The 17104-nt window shown below is 40.2% G+C and overlaps 1 protein-coding gene across 2 annotated transcripts in view; it reads right to left on the bottom strand.

Annotated features, from left to right (window-relative positions):
* Positions 1-16842, bottom strand: part of CLIC5 (chloride intracellular channel 5) — a 100607-nt gene extending 83765 nt beyond the window's left edge. The window contains exon 1 of one of the 2 annotated variants that reach the window (XM_065681810.1): positions 16735-16842. Coding sequence is in view for 1 of the 2 variants with exons in the window: in XM_065681808.1 (XP_065537880.1) it covers positions 8004-8489 (486 nt within the window). In the remaining variant the exon portion in view is untranslated. Of the gene's footprint in view, positions 1-8003; positions 8948-16734 lie in introns of those variants that run through there. The other variant, XM_065681808.1, reaches the window with a different exon arrangement.
* Positions 16843-17104: the final 262 nt, after the last annotated feature.

The raw sequence follows: 17104 nt of genomic DNA, 5'->3' as shown, positions 1-17104 counted from the left end.
TGAAAGAGTGATTGCTAATGGACCATGTTGGCACAAGAACAAGGAGGTATTAGCTGCATATGAATAAATGTCATTTGGAAATTAAGGTGTCGAACCATCAGAGCAGTGATGTTCTGAAACACATTTCCAAAATGAATAATAATGGCCACTTAGTTTTCAGATCAACCTTGATCAACTTATGAATTATGTATTACACGATGAGACTGTCTGTTTCATGGAACCTATTTTATATCCCTAAAGGTCACCTCCAACCCCATGAAATGTTTTTCAGATTACCAGTAACCCCAAAAAAGTGATTTTGGTAAGTGCACAAAGACCTTTCTGTGCCTCATCTTTATAAACCTATAAGCAGAAAAAATGTTTTCCTCACAGAAGATGTGTTCTTGATTTTTACTCCATTAACACTCATAGATTGCTTTGAGGTTACTACATGGAGGCTGCAGCAGAAAATCAATTAACTTGTGAAACGAAACCCTGGTTTCAAACACTTCTTGCCTGTACTGACACCTGACCTGCGCACTAACCAGTTCACTTCTCATCTGCTCCCGATTGTATCATTGTAACTTCACAAAGGTCACTGACGTCTTACAACATTATCAGAGATGTACCAACAGTATGAAGTCAACCATAACTGTATTATTAATTGACATGAAAGGATTACCTAAAGATCAAAATATAAAAATCACACCTTTAGACAACAAATCCATGACTTATTTTAGAGTGACATGACACCTCCTATTATTTTTTTCCCCACAGAAGGTAGTTTCATAGAGGTTCATACATCTGCCATTAGACAGCTATAAATATTTTAAAAGTTGCCACTGATACAGGAAAAATATTCAGGGCTCCTTTGCAGCCACAATCACAGTGCATGAGAGGACATAAATGTGAAAATAATTTCTAAATGGACCATTAAATGCAGTTGCAGGACAGCGGAAAACTTCGCTCAAATACAGGGTTTTATGACCCAAAGAAACAGAACAAATTTTCTTTTCACAATTAAAATCTTTAGCTGTGTTGGAACTGGTAGCTGCAAATGCAAATCTAACATATTAAGTTGGCTTCTCTCTTCTACTTTGGTGTCTAAAATAAAAAGTAACTATAAAACAAATACAGATGAAAGAAATATATGGGGGGTGCTGTTAAGAAAGGGATAAAGGTTGACTGAAGTTAAAGAAAGGGTGCTGGTTCTCAGTCTTGGAAAGATGCTGAAATGTATTAGATTATTTTATCTGAGTAAATTAGTGAACAGCCCAAGTGCCCAACATTGCAATGTTTGTTTGCTATTGCACTTCAGTTGCTGCCGAGTGTGGCCACTGAGAGAAAAAGGAAAATTAAATAGCCCAGAAAAAAAAAAATAGTCCGAAGTTTGTTTTCAGATACTCATTACCAGAATTAACTTCTAGTCTAGTCTAGTAACCCATGCTTTGTATTTAAGCTGTCACTGGTGGCATTCAGTTTATTTAACTTCAGGTGACAATGCCATTGTACTCAGTGAAAGTTTATGGCTTGAGTCAGTTGCCTAAATCCAGCAGCATTTCAGAGACCCTAGAATAGCTGAGGAAATCTGTAAACATATATGAGAAAGGATCTAAGTGAGACCCATGGCAGAAGCAGCTGGAGGCCAGGAGGGAAGCCTTAAGACACCACTGGATGCCTCCATTTAGTAAACTGAATTAGGTCCTTACTCAACAGAACAAATGGCATGTACCAAATAAACCTCACCCTACAGCTGATGCCTACGACCACACAAATGAACATCCCTTTGCACTATTTCAGATAGCTTATTGGTTTGAAAAACATCTGTCTCAGTAGAGCTGCTCTTTAGCCACTTCTGCAATAAACAAAAATAATACAAAATTCTCTGTATTGGACAGAAACTATTTAAGAGTGACAATGCTGCTACATAGATAATTTTTCAGGGACAGCAAAGAAGTAATCAATCCACAAATCCAAACATTTTTCTCTTGTAAAATGTAGGAGCTGAGATGTTTCAAAAGAAAAGAACAACCCAAGCTGGGACAACAGTCTTGTTTCCAGAACATGAGAGTTACAAAAAGGAAAATATAAGGAAATTAAGAAATAAATCCTGTTTTCATTTTCTCTCAGTATGACCTACATATTTACATTGTATTTGCTATTGCTGCAATCACAGTGCAGTAACAATTTCCTACACAATACAGGTATTTATTTTGAAGCCGTTGCTACGCTACTGTGCTATACCCAGCCACAGTCACTGCTGGAGCCAAAAGCTGAAGGTGGCATGTGAGTGTCAGCTGAAAATTGATTCATGGACCTTTCTGGAGGCAGAAAAGGTGCATGAACAAGGCACAGACTCAGCAGAGGTCAGAAGCAAGGCCTTTTACCCTTTGTATCTAAAAGATTAACCAAATTGCTATGCCCTGCTGCTAAAGCACATGTTCTATTTATGACCAATAGCTAGGAATTGGATGTTATCTGTAACAGAATGGCCATTTGCTAATCTCTTCACACAAGCACACAGAGTAATTCAGATAAGCATAAATCAAACTATGAAGACACTACAGTTTTCATCCTCAGAAATAAGGGTTGCATTGCTTCTAGGTTTATACGTTAGATATAAGATTACCCAAGACAAGGTAGAGGAGCTAGCCATAAAGGCATGTTGTACCTGCATAGTATGATGTGGAGATGTTGCAGGTGTATCTCTAGTCTCTGAGTTAGTAAAGCAAAAGCATTGGTGATAGTCCCCTCCACACAGGATTTATATTAAAGCAATTTTCTGACTCCAAAACCATACTGTTTTCAGGGATGGGTGATCAGAGTCTGGTTGCACCACTAAAAGAATCCTAGTGTTCTTGGAGTCAAATGGCAGGCACAAACTGTGCAAGAGTACTGCATTACACCTGATGGAAAACAGGCGAGTGATAAAGGGTTGAGACCATTACAACAGCATTTACTGGGGAAACATCAGGGCTAGAACATGAACTTTGCAATCCTAAACAGAAGGTTATAGGATACACAAATATGCTAAAATACAGCAGATAAAGTGTTCCGACTAGAGAGTTGGACAGACAATTAACTAAAGAGGCACTTCCTACAGTAATTTTTATTTGCACTGCTAAATATGCTACCTGTATCTGAAAACTGGAGCTGAAGAAATATATAAATTAACTGGTAAAGGACAACAAATATCCCCAACCCAAAAAAACCCCAACAAACCCCACCCTAAACCAAAAGAACCCACAACACACCAAACCACTCCAGTTCAGAAATGATGACTCAAGCTTCAAGGCAGGCTGAAAGAACTGTATTTGTTTAGTCTAGGAAAGCGAAGACTGAAGAGAATTTGACATGTCTTCTAGTATGTAAAGGACCCGTCTATTAAAATAGAAAAATAGCTCTGAGCAACAGAATTTTAACAAAGGAAAATTTCTGTTTCAGGAGAATAATTAAGCATTGACAGAGACTAATAGGTGTAAGTTCTGAATCCGCATCACTGAATGTTTTCAAAGAAGCATCTGCTGGGGATAGTCTAGATAAGGCTGAGAGCAGAATACATCAATTGATATTCCAGGCTTGCATTTCTATACTTAACTGTACTTGTAAACTGTCTCAAGTAAGATTATTTTCAGCAAAAAATATCTGTTAATTTCATTTAAATTATCAAAAAAGCCAACATCTTATCACATTAGGATATTGGCTCCCCATTAGTGACTTCTTCTGTGCATGTACTAACTTTAGCATATTGCATCTTAGCCTGTAAATCTGCCATGACTGAAGAACTCTGAAAATAGTTGTTGGATTTTTTCCTTGCTTAAGGCGCTCAGTTAACATTAGTTAAAATGTAGATAATGAATCATTTAACCTTTTTCTAAGCTTATTCATAAGACCAAAGTAATATTTGCTTACTTCCACTGGATTTATTACAAAAAATATTTTTAAAAGCTAAAATGGCATAAAAAGGCAAATTGCTGTAATTTTATGTAAATATAGAGCATTACACCTACTACCTGGCTTCAGCCATTTTCATCACAAGGGTAGGACATGGGAATGGCTGCACAGAGAAGCTGTGGATTCTTCACCTTTGGAAATACTCACAACTTGACCAGACACGGCCCTGGCTCTGAGTAAAGGGTTGGACTAGATGATATCCAGAGGTGCTTTCCAGCATCCATAACTCTGTTATCCCAGCACAGTGGCTCAACATGCATGTTCACAATGCTAAATGACTGCATTAAATTGGTAGTGTTTGCACTATACAAGGTGTTTATTGCTTGGGGTGAAGAATTACCTTCCTTCAGGGACCTGTGCTCCTATAGCACAAATGTGTACAGAGAGGGTATAATCTGCAGGTTGTCAATAAACCAGAAGGGCAGTAATTTTCTTCTGAAAAGAAAATAGAAGGACTATTCTTTAAATAACAACTCAAGTTTCACAAAGACAAAAAATTAACTTTTTCAAAGAAACTCACCCATCAGAACACACACATGGCTAAATAGGGAAATGCAGCCTACGAGGGAAAAAGCTGGACCCCTGAGCAACAGGTACAATCAGGTCATGCTGTCCTCTGTACCCAGTAACATGGCCTGTATGTCAGTCATATTTCCATTTACATTGCAAAGGCTTTTGTTTGAAGAAATGACAATGTTATTGAAAGGGCATTAAGATGGCGGTTACAAGCCTGGACATGCTGGATTCGCACAAGCATCTCCATTTTGGCACGTGCTATATTCTGCTATTAAAGGTACAGGCAATTCCTTTATGAAAGCCAAAACAGCACATCCTGAAATAGTCTACTGGCAGTGACATAGTTACCAATTACCAGTGAAAGATGAGTTAATGTGATTTAAACATTTTCTTGGTGTCTAATAACACAGAATGGAGTACAGAAAAGATTATCCAGTCCAACTGAAATTATGGTCCTATTGCAACAAAACAATATCCTGATGAAGTTGAAATTCTGTCCTAGGCAGTGCACTGCAACTAGATGGTAAATTAGATGTCATTTAATCTCCCACTTCCTCTGGTTTTCAGTCAGCAGCGACCTCTGTCTTACACTCATGTGTCCAGCCACTCACAGAGATTTATTAGTGCCACAAACAAAGGAAGAAATAAATAGTGGCAATTGCCATTACCACTATTGTCCCACAGCAAAAGATCCTGCTGTTAATGTCTGCAGAAAAGAGCAAATCCAGAAGCTCTACCCAGTTTCAGAGCCACACTGGTTTCAGGTGGACCACTGGAGAAGGGAACAAACTATGAATAACAGGCATTGATATAACTGAGATATTTGATTCCTACATGCAAGAAGCAATAGCCCTCAGGTATTTCACAACTGTTGCTATATATTACTCTACGACCTTCTGGTTTATAAGCTGACTTTTGCTACCTAGATAATTAAAGACAGCAAAGCTGGATCTGCACTCCATGGAGTTAGTGCTTTATTACCTCAATAAGAGAAAGAAAAGCAAATATCCAAACTGAAACATCACCCATTTCTCAAGGAATAAAACGCTGTCACAGGAGTTCAGGTCAGCCACTCACAGGGCAGTATTTGGCACCCTGCCCATCAGGCCTCCAGCTCCTGCTTGGGGAAGATCACCTGAAAAACTCATGTCCCATCTTCCAGCTAGGTGGGGATGTTCTGGGGCTCAAGGACACCTTGAAGGTGTTAGGCACTTATGTTTTGGCAAGTGAGTTGAGTCCAAAGTTTGCACTTCTCTCTAGAGCTGCTGATAAGCCCCTTTATGAGATCCTCAGCTACTCTGCACAACAGAAGCAAGGAAAAACACTTCCTCTATCCTTCCCCAGGACAGTTCTTTTCTTCTCTTTTCTTCTCACCTTTTGGAAATTTAAATTAACCCATCATCTTTGCTTAAACAGGAACATCCACACTCGTTTGCTTTTCTTGTGCATAAAGAGAGGACATCATTATTCTGAAGCAAGAGGAATGTGGAAGAATAAGGAATGGAGACAGATTATTTTAAAGGCAAAATGAAACACTCGTGTTGCTAACACCATGTTGTTGCTAACAAACAAAATATACTCAATCGTTATGACTTTTCAAACACACATGTAGGACTACTAGCAGAGACATGAACTTGAACCAACACCATAGATCTTACTTTGTCCAAATAACTGTCAATTCTAGAAACAACCATGATCCAGTCACAGAAATAGGACAGCTACTGCTGCGGAGTCCAGAGTCATACAGTGTGTTATAAAGGCCAGCTGCTCTCACATATCGCCCCCATAGCCCACTTCTACAGAAACCAGCGGCAGTAAGCATGGACTCAGAACAGTTCACGACCCAGCAACTAGTAGATACTTCCTCTCCTGAAGGACGCTCACCTTTCTACCAGATTAGCTGCAGTTATACTAAAATTCAAGAAAAACAGCTGAAGTTGTACAGTTTGTCTTATGTGGAATAAGACTGAGTAACCTTGACAGCCATTTCTGGTTTTCCTGGTTGGTTGTTGGATTTGGTGTGTTTGGTTTTTATATTTTGGGGGTCTTTTTGTTTGGGTTTTATTATTATATTGATTTTTGTACCAATAATTTATCAACCTTTATGCAAAAATTACAAAAGCAGTCATGAAGGACTATCACATAGAGAAGGGAGACACGAAGGGGGCATAACGTCAACTTTTCATGGAATCATAGAATGGTTTGGGTTGGAAGAGACTTTAAAGATCATCCAATTCCAATCCCTCTGCCATGGGCAGGGGTCCAGGTTGCTCAAAGCCCATCCCACCTGGCTTTGAACACTTCAGGCATCCTGTCATCTACAGGAGTACGTAACAGAAAGGAAAAATATTTAAATCATATCTTTCTTAATGCACTCAAGAGAATCAAGATTTGGTTGACACTTCATGGAAGCACTCTCCTTTATCCTACACATGAATGTTGGATAACTTTTTAAAGCCATTTTCCAGGAAATCGAAGGTTTACAAGAGAAATCAACTGAAGTATTAGGAGAGTCCACCATGCCATTTGATCTCCCCTAGCTCATACAAAATAATCAGCATTTCATACCAATGCAAATGTTACAGTGTGCCCTTGTTTAAATAAACTAAATTAAACAAGTACAGACATTGCTGAAAACACTTCTCATTATGTGTGGCAATGAAATCTCTCAGCCTGCTTTCAAAGCATCTGTCAGTGAAGCTAAGGAACAGATTCTGATAATCTTATTTATGTTATGAACTTCACAAGACTTCTGTAGAAATAACAGCATTACATTCACAGTTGATGGTCCTGTTCAAGGGAAACAAGAACTCGAAAATTTCTCTCATGTAGTTAAAAAGGAGGAACTGTCAGGTTTGTATTATGGCCTAATAAATACTGGGAATGGCTGAATACAAGAGCTTTTATAAAGGGAAGTGTAGTGTTTATTTAAGAACGCAGGTGTTTATGGTTTAGAAATTTAAGCTATACTACAAGTGTTTACAAAATACTTTTTAGAGAAAGTGTGAAAGTCCCCTCAGTAATTTCTACCTAACTTGAAATTAGTTAAAATTGTCACAGAAACACATTAATCTGAACACTGAAAGAAATAAAAGAAAAACCACTTTCATGGATGAGCATTTGTAGAAATTTTATTGCCATTATTTAAACTATATATTTAGCTTTCTTCATAGCATTAATAACTTTTGAACTATAGCTACTAGCTAAATAGTGAAATATAGAGATATCTAAACTACCTTAACTAAACCAAGTAGTAGTTGTCTAGCTGTAACAGCAGGAGATTTCACAGAATAAATAAATTGCAACAATCAGAATACTTTTACCACATTCAGACAGCCACTTGAAGTAAAGAAATCTCAGTCATCTTCACACAACACAAATCTCTTCCTGCACCTTAAGATGTAAGAGGTAAGTGAATGAATTGACCCCTACAGGACAGAGGCAGCAGAGTTCGGAACAAAGCACTGAGTAGATGTATTTTACTGATTCGGAGAACACATACACTGATTTGGGGGTTAAAACCGGTGTGTTCTTAGGAGCACTCAAGCTCTTACCTTTACAAACATGAAAATCTCACAATCTTCCTGAAAGTTGTCAGTTTCTCCAAAGTTATTGTTGAGAGGGAACTTGAGGGAAGTTGGAGAGTTGGAAGAAGTGCTCCGGCGCAACTGGAAATCCAGAGGAAAATGCATGTTGCTCTTAAACATCATGCCCTCTACATGTTTATCTTCCAGAGTTGGGCTCATCAGATCCATCTCCTGGTATGGGTGGTCTTCTTCAGCACCATGGTGAGATGAAGAAGAACCATCCTCCCCATCGGCCCCATGCTGAAAGGCCACAGAATTACCACAGCTATCTTCTGAGCTGTCCTGACTACTATCCATGCTCTCTGGGAGAGTAGTGATGGAAGAAGGAGATACTGGATCTTCATGGACATGATCATAAAGATTATCCCTTTTGTCTTCTTTAGAGTCCTGAATCTCATAGATATTGGCGGTGTTAACATTTTGATAAACATTGGTAAAGACCTTATCTTCCATGACTGCTGGCTGGTGAGTTTTGCCTGCCTGCTAGTACCTTACAAGACTGCAGTTAAAGTGAGATGTTACCAAACACTCTTCAGGAGGAAGCAGAGTCTGTGGTGCGCTTTCCGAATGCTCTGCTACACATGGCAGATCTCCAATAATCATTTACTGAGAGCTATAAATCAACAACTACACTTCCACTGAAGTAAAAGGGCTGTCTCAGTTTTAACCCCTTTGTTGATCTGACTGATGGTTACTATATTTTAGGAGATGGAATTACTTGTTCTTCATCAAGATATAGCCTGGCCAAGTACAGATGAAGCACCTACAAAGCTATGGTAAAGAAATACAGATTTTTTCCACAGGAAGTCAAAAATAGCTTTACTGGCAATGCTATGCACATTTTGTGTAAAGAGAAAGAAATGCAGACTTACCCATTTACTTGTATTTTCAACCCACAAAAACCTAGCTTCAAGAAAGGCAAAAGTGCCTCAACAAAACAAGCAATCATCTGCAAATTATAATAATTTATAAAAAACCCTATAAATATAAAAAATTATAAAGTGATATATCCATGAGAAAAAGGCATCAAACTTGAACTCTTTCCAGTTTTGACAGTGGTTCACTTGACCTTGAATGACTCCACGTTTAACAATTTCATCCTCTCATCTATAAACTAGGGCCAAGACTGTAAAAGGTTTGTGAGCTACCCTGGAATCTACGAGGGCAGAAAAAAAGCACTGAATAAGCATTAACTATTATTATGCATATTTAATTTACCAGTTACTTGTAATCACATTCAGGTTATACATCTCCATGTCATAAGACACAGACTCAAGCTGCCAAAGTTAGGTTAATGCTGCTTGACTTCAGCAACCTAGTTAGCCTCCTTTTCCATGCAGTTCCTTTTCTCTAAAGCATAAACAGAAAACCCCACAGAGTCTAAAGCAGAGGAGTACTTTCATCTTTAGCATCCTTCTTAAAGACAGATTTCAGAGCACCTGAAATCAGTGGAGTTGAAAATCATTACAGATTCAAATCTGAATTTATCAACGTTGTGAGAACTTTAGACCTGAATATCATGATGCAAAACAAAGAACAAAGTCCAGTTGCACAGCATTATATCCAATGACTGACTTCTTTTTTTTCCTGCACAAAGACAACATCAGCAGGAAGCAGCAGCACCTGCTGGAAGGTATAAAATATCACAGGTAAAATAAGGAATAAGAGAGTCATGTTTGAGTGTTATTCAAAAATACATAGAGTTGATGTGGATTTCACTAGTCAGAAAACTTCTCCTTTCCTCTGCCCCCTCCAAGAGCAAAGAAAAGCCCCATTCAGCTCCAAGATGCAGATTTCACTCTTGTGACAGGGTGATAACATCCCAGAGTAAACTTGACCACATTTATGAATTTATCCTGGTGAAAATCGGGTGCATTTCAAGTCATCTTATATGAACCCACTGCTGGTTTATAACCCTTATATTTCATCTTCAGGGATGACAGAAATCATTTTGGTGCCATGATTCAAAAATTAGGTTTGTAAGAAACAAGATCAAAACTGAGGTGTCCACATTGCAGCTTTGAACATGAGTGTCCTGTGCTGCTTCCCCCCTACTCCCAAACTGAAAATGCTATGTTCCAGCAAAGGAACCTGTGTCCAGTGAAATGGGACTTCTCTACTGCAGAGAAGTGAGAGGAAAGAGGTTGTATGAGGCAGGAGGGCACTAAGAGGTCTCAGCATCACTCTGCTCCGTTCTCTATGGGAAAGTAAAGCCCTTCAAGCATCAGGCCCAGCTCTACCATCACAAGAATGTAAGACTACAAAACAGAGAAATCACCAATTTAATCCATTCCTCAAATTCCTCTGCTCCCAAATCTAGGGTGCTAGCAATACTTTCTGCAGTTAGTTCTGTAATTCAAGTTGTGTCCCTTACCACCCATACCCATGTGGTTACTTGCTGTACAGAAATACATATAACAATATAACCACAAGCAGCAAAATTCATATAAGGACAAAGAACATGAGCAACAAAACTCATTTTCAAGGTTTACTTTTTACTTCAGGACCGAATTTCTATTTTTATGCTAACCTTACTCTTTTTAAAGCAAGAAATACCAGAATTAACATGACCATAACTCCAGTTAGTACACATAACCTCATGAAGTTCAACAAGGCCAAATGCAAGGTCCTGCACTGGGTGGGGGCAATCCAAAGCACAAATACAGGCTGACTGAACACAGCCCTAAGGAGAAGCACTTGGGTGTGTTGCACGATGAGAAGCTCAAGATCACCCAGCAATGTGCCAAGCATACCCTGGGCTGCATCAGAAGGAGCATGGCCAGCAGGTCATAGAATCATAGAATGGTTAGGGTTGGAAGGGACCTCAAGATCATCTAGCTCCAAACCCCCTGCCATGGGCAGGGACACCTCTCACTAAACCATCCAACACAAGGCTTCATCCAACCTGGCCTTGAACACTGCCAGGGATGGAGCACTCACAACCTCCCTGGGCAACCGATTCCAGTGTCTCACCACCCTAACAGGAAAGAATTTCCTCCTTATATCCAATCTAAACTTCCCCTGTTTAAGTTTTAACCCATTACCCCTTGTCCTGTCACTACAGTCCCTGACAAAGAGTCCCTCCCCAGCATCCCTATAGGCCCCCTTCAGGTACTGAAAGGCTGCTATGAGGTCTCCACGCAGCCTTCTCTTCTCCAGGCTGAACAGCCCCAACTTCCTCAGCCTGTCTTCATACAGGAGGTGCTCCAGTCCCCTGATCATCCTCGTGGCCCTCCTCTGGACTTGTTCCAGCAGTTCCATGTCCTTTTTATGCTGAGGACACCAGAACTGCACACAATACTCCAGGTGAGGTCTCACAAGAGCAGAGTAGAGGGGCAGGATCACCTCCTTCGACCTGCTGGTCACGCTCCTTTTGATGCAGCCCAGGATGCAGTTGGCTTTCTGGGCTGCGAGCGCACACTGAAGCCGGCTCATGTTCATTTTCTCATGGACCAGCACCCCCAAGTCCTTCTCTGCAGGGCCGCTCTGAATCTCTTCTTTGCCCAGTCTGTAGCTGTGCCTGGTATTGCTCCGACCCAGGTGTAGGACCCTGCACTTGTCGTGGTTGAACTTCATAAGGCTGGCATCAGCCCACCTCACAAGCGTGTCAAGGTCCCTCTGGATGGCATCCCTTCCCTCCAGCGTATCAACTGGACCACACAGCTTGGTGTCATCGGCAAACTTGCTGAGGGCACACTCAATCCCACTGTCCATGTCAGCGGGTCGAGGGAGGGGATTCTGTCCCTCTGGTCTGCTCGGGTGAGACCCCACCTGCAGTACTTCATCCAGCTCTGGGGCCCCAGCATAATGCTGGGGCAAGTCCAGATGTCATGCTTTTAAGCCCTGCCGGCAACTAAGCACCACACAGCCACTTGCTCACTCCCCCTACTTCCCAGTGGGACAGGAAGGAGAATTGGAAAAAAAAAACAAACATAAAAACCCACGGGTTAAGAAAAGAACAGTTTAATCATTGAAATAAAACATTATAATAACAGACTAGTAACAGTAATAATAGGAAATAGAAGGAATAAACAAGAGTGGCGCACAACACAATTGCTCACTACCCACTAACCGATACCCAGCCCAACCTGAGCAGCAATTGGCCCCTTCCAGGCAACTGTCCCCAGTTTCTGTACTGGGCATGATGTGCTGTGGTATGGAATACCCTTTGGCTAGTTTGGGTCAGGCATCCTGTCTCTGCTTCCTCCTGGCTTCCTGTGCCATTCCTCACTATTCCTCAGAGCATGAGAGACTGAAAATGCCTTGATCAGGGCAAGAGCCACTGAGCAACAACTAAAACATCGGCGTGTTGTCAGCATTGTTCTCAGACTAAAGCCAAAACACGGCACTGCACCAGCTAACCACTAATTCTTTATACAGTTCAATGGACAGCAACGGGCACCTCAGAGACCATGATAAAAAAAGATGAAAAAAATTAAATCATAACGAAATTAAGTATCAGTCATCTGAGTTCCTTCACATAAGTATCTTCTCAGACAGCAAGGCTGGAATTTACCTACATTTAAAAGCCTAGAAATGAACTCCATAACTCACACTACAAACCTAGATAATTGCCTGCTTCACTCTACAGAGAAACACAGAGGTCAGTTCAGTAGCCCCAGAACACATACAGGCATTTATTGGTATTTGAGTTTGCATAGACCAACTTGGTTTTTTCTGAAGGCCAGTAAACATAGTAAGGGCCCTGACACACTTAGAATAGTATGTTAAAATCACTGAAGCTGCTATTGAAACTTAAGCTGTTCACCCTTAAACCCCTTTTAGCAGCAATCAGCACCTCCAGCTTAAAATAGTCAAGCAGAAGACTAGCTTGCAAAGAAGTTCCTATACTATGAGAGTATGTTATCCCAAGAGGAAGAGTAGAAATAAGGAAGAGTAGCAAGAATGTCAGCATACCTTGCATCTTCTCAGAGATTAGTAAATAAAGGCAAAATGCTACATTGTACTATTTAATTCCGATTCCCAATACAAGACTTATTCCTGGGTGCCCCTTTAGGAAAGCAAATAATTTGCCTGTCTCCCAGATATTCCACAGCACTGGAAACTCCAACTCATCTGGAAGTGCTACGAGCAGCTTCAGTAGTTAACAGCCCTGTTTAGAAACAGCAATGTTTCTATTGCAGTTTCTCAGGAGGCAATTTCTAGTTGGTTATCACTATGATTTCAGTGCTTTAATTAAAAGAATCTTTAAGTTTTATCTATTCTTCCTGAAGATGCTTCTACACTTTAGCAAACAGTTTGTAAATCTTTCATCACAACCTAAATAAACTGAGGTCTGTCACTTCCTTGTTCTAAAGTGGCTTTGTCCAGCCCTAACAAGAAAACCTAATAGTTAAAACACCTGTGCATTCTTGGAAACAGTTGAACCTGAATGATGGTGAACCTTTTTTATGTCAGTAGAAATAGAGGGATCTTTTTTCTCTGTTCTCTCTAGAAGAATGACAGATTCAAGTTCCTCTATCCAGTTATTCCCACAGACATTTAACACACACCTGTTTGATAGGAACAGCCTTTGAAAAGCAGCACTCTAGCAGTCCAAGCATCTGCAGCTCCCCAGATTGTTTCAAGATGGGAATGATCTGGTGAGGAGGAGGAACAGGACTGTTCAGTATGGCTGTTTGTGCTCCAGTCTTTGGATGGTCACCTTTGGGCACCCAAGATCATCACTGGAACCTTGCTGCTAAGAAGGGCTACTTTACAAAGGACAAGAAGCTGCACAGATACACTGACAATTTTATCTGTACTGCTATGTGTGTGTATGGAGTTAGCATGTTCTGAAACATACACTTCAGCCCAGCTTCACAATAACTGTTGATATGTGCAGCTTTAGCAGTTTCTGCATTCTACTTAAGACATAGTGCATAATAAGGAAACGAAAACACACACTAAAAAACATTTCAGAAGACAGTGGTTTGGTAGAAGACTTTGATCATCTTGCTGTTTGACACAGCAGTCAGGCCTCCAGAAACCCATTTGCTGCTCAGCTAAAACTGACCTCGATGCTGCAGGCTAGCTCATGAGTTCAGGACCACGCTGTAATAACAGTGATTTATCTTCATCCAGATTTTGCTTTTCTACTGACTGCAAAAAGGTGTATTTAAAGGCAGCATATCAGTAAATTTAACTCTGCAGAAGACAGATGCTTCTCCATTGTGAACTAGACAAACAGGAAATTATTTTGCAGAGGACATTCAACTCTCATCAACAGCTTTTAGATGTTAAGAATACCAGGAATTATCAACAGACATTTGAAAATCTGCTTTACCTGCTGAAGGGCCTAAGCAATTATTCCTGATTTGGACATTCCAAAGCCCTTTATCTGTGGTCTTCCAGGTCCTTTTATAAAACCTTGTTTGGTTTTCTCTCTAGCTCTATGGTCAAAAACTCCATTAGAAATCTGAGAGCCTAAGAAATATTGGATTTTTATTCCCCCAAGTGCTCCAAGGAAAACATTTCTGTTTGCCTTTAAAATCTGGCATCATTTCAAAATCCTTGTTTGCCTCTGAAACCAAGCACCCTCAGGAAGCCCAATCAATCTGGCTTCAGGCTCATTTATGATGGAGGCTCTAGTATCCAAAATAGAGCAAGCAGAGACACCACCCTACTCTCTATCACCTTGTCATGCAGCCTTCCGGACATCATTCCATGGACAGCTTGAGGAACAGCAGAGTCAAAAGCCCTGTTTTATTTATAGCCTCCACATACAACCTATTTCTTAGAATAAATGGGTACTAAAAGCTTAACACTGAATACAGTTTAACAGGTGTTAGTCACCTAAAACTTCTACTGTTTTATGGAATGTCTTCCCATTTTTCTTCATCTCAACTGTATAAAGACGCATCAAAACACAGCAAATGGATTAAAAAAAAATACTCAGCAAAAATGATCAAAGAGATTTCACCACACAGATAAAATTAAGGAAAAAAAATTAAAAATGCAAGAAAATGTGCCTCTGTCAATATTCAGTTATTTTAACTTTTAAGTAATGAAAATGCCCTGCTTTTTCTTAAGACAGAAAATGCCTAGCTTATTCTTAAGTATCTGAACTACCCGCCTGCAACATTTGGTCTTCTTCCAAATAAATAAGTTGTTTTCCCTCCATAACATTGACAACAGGAAGGTATTGTTTCCCATCTAAAAATTAAGTGTTTTACTAAACCTAGCCAAACACTGAGAATATTTTGAAGTTGCCTGCCCTTTACTTCCCATCATTCACTGAATACCACTGACACAAACGAATGTGTGTAATAGTATTCAAGCTGCAAATGCTCCATTACACCAGAGCAGTAAATCTGTGCAGCTTCAGGCAGGATTTAGCATGGTCTAGAGCTTAGAAGAACTGCAGACTGTACAGCCAAATACGGGGTGAAATGCAATACAGAGATATATTAAGGTGATGAAAGGCAAACGTATTGACTGGTACCTCCCAGATTTACTTCTCTTAAGTATACATGTAACCACACCTTTCTTGTAGGCATACACTGTAAACAGAACCAAGAGATGTATTAAATATGCAATACATATTGGCTCACCCAGTTCAAAGTCAAAAGTTGGTGTGGTATGCTGCTTTTATGATGTGTCAAACTGAATACATTATATTAGGCCAGGCTCGTGAATAAGTGAATATTGCAAATAGGTTTCAAAAGCACCTGGGTAAGGGCAAAAAGATTACTCACACCTTTTAGCACTGAATAGCTGAGTGATTATGTTGCCAAACCAGGTAAACAAAAGAGCATTGGTGCTTAAAATATATTTGTATCTCTGCATAAAGTTTCTAAGAAGACCCCAATCGAAATTTGATGAAATTGGCTAAAAGATGACAACTGTTATGTGCTCCTCTGACCTCTAATTCACTGTGTGTAGTAAATATTTTGAAGAAAAACTGGTAAAGGACACTTCCCTCCTCCACATGATCTACTGTCACATGCATATTTACAGATGTGAATTATTATAACAAAAAAAACACACACAAAAAAAACAACAAAAAACCAACAAAAAAACAAGAGGAAAAAAGGGACAAAGGACAAAGTCCCTGACTTGAACTTGACAAATAACATGGAAATACCTTCAAGAAGTCTTATAAGCTCACCTGGATTTTTTTTTTCCTCCTGTGTTTTGTCCCCCCTGCTACATTTCCCTAAATCAAGGTGAATCAGAGGCATGCCATTTTATTCAGCTGATTATACCACACCATTAGAGCCAGCATGCAAAGGCAGCACAACCTGCCAAACTCACGCATATATAAAAGGCATTAGAAAGAAACAAGCTCAAATCTATGAGGCATTGAGTATAAACAAGCTAAGAGGATGCACAGTATGAAATTCTTTGTCTGCCACGAAGTTACAGACAGGTTGTCTTCTCAGTTTTTATGATGAAATTTGATTATTTCTGCTCCGTGCTACCAAAGGACACTTATTTTCTCTGTTCAGGCAAAGCTGATTTCATTATTATTCAGCACCAGTAACTTAACAGCTTTTGCAGAATTATTCACGCCTTCTCATAATAAAAAGGAAAACCAAGGGCACGTCAACTATTTGCCTTAATTTATGAAGTAAACTTATACCAGGACACAAAACAGACCTCAACGCATCATACCATAACGCACTGCTTTCCAAACAGCGGCAGCAGCATTCAGCATACTTACATGCAACAGCACAGTTCATACATACATACTTACATAAGACAATTCACAGTTTCCTGCTTGTATTTAAAGTTTTAGGGCAAACCAGTGTGCCACAAGAGAACGCAAGAAGGTCACACACAGGAAACAGTATTTCGGAGCTGCACGACCCCCGAGAACAGGAAACTGATAATCACGCTGGCAGCCGCCATTGCCTCGCAAAGGCCACAGCGACAGCTGCAAAGGAGGCAGGTTACAGGCATCCCGGGGAGACACAGGACAACTCCGTCACACAACCGGTCACAGCCTCGCCTCACCCGGCAGCATCCTTCTGCAGCCAGCGGCACCCCCGCAAGCAGCCTGTGCCCCAGGAAAGCTCTGACCCCTCACCAGCAGGACCCGCATCCCCGCCCGGAGAAGCTAACAC

Source organism: Lathamus discolor, chromosome 5 (assembly GCF_037157495.1).
Source record: "Lathamus discolor isolate bLatDis1 chromosome 5, bLatDis1.hap1, whole genome shotgun sequence".
NCBI classification, from domain to species: Eukaryota; Metazoa; Chordata; class Aves; order Psittaciformes; family Psittacidae; genus Lathamus; species Lathamus discolor.
Note: the sequence above shows the minus strand (reverse complement) of the source record. Positions and strands in the feature narration are given on the sequence as shown.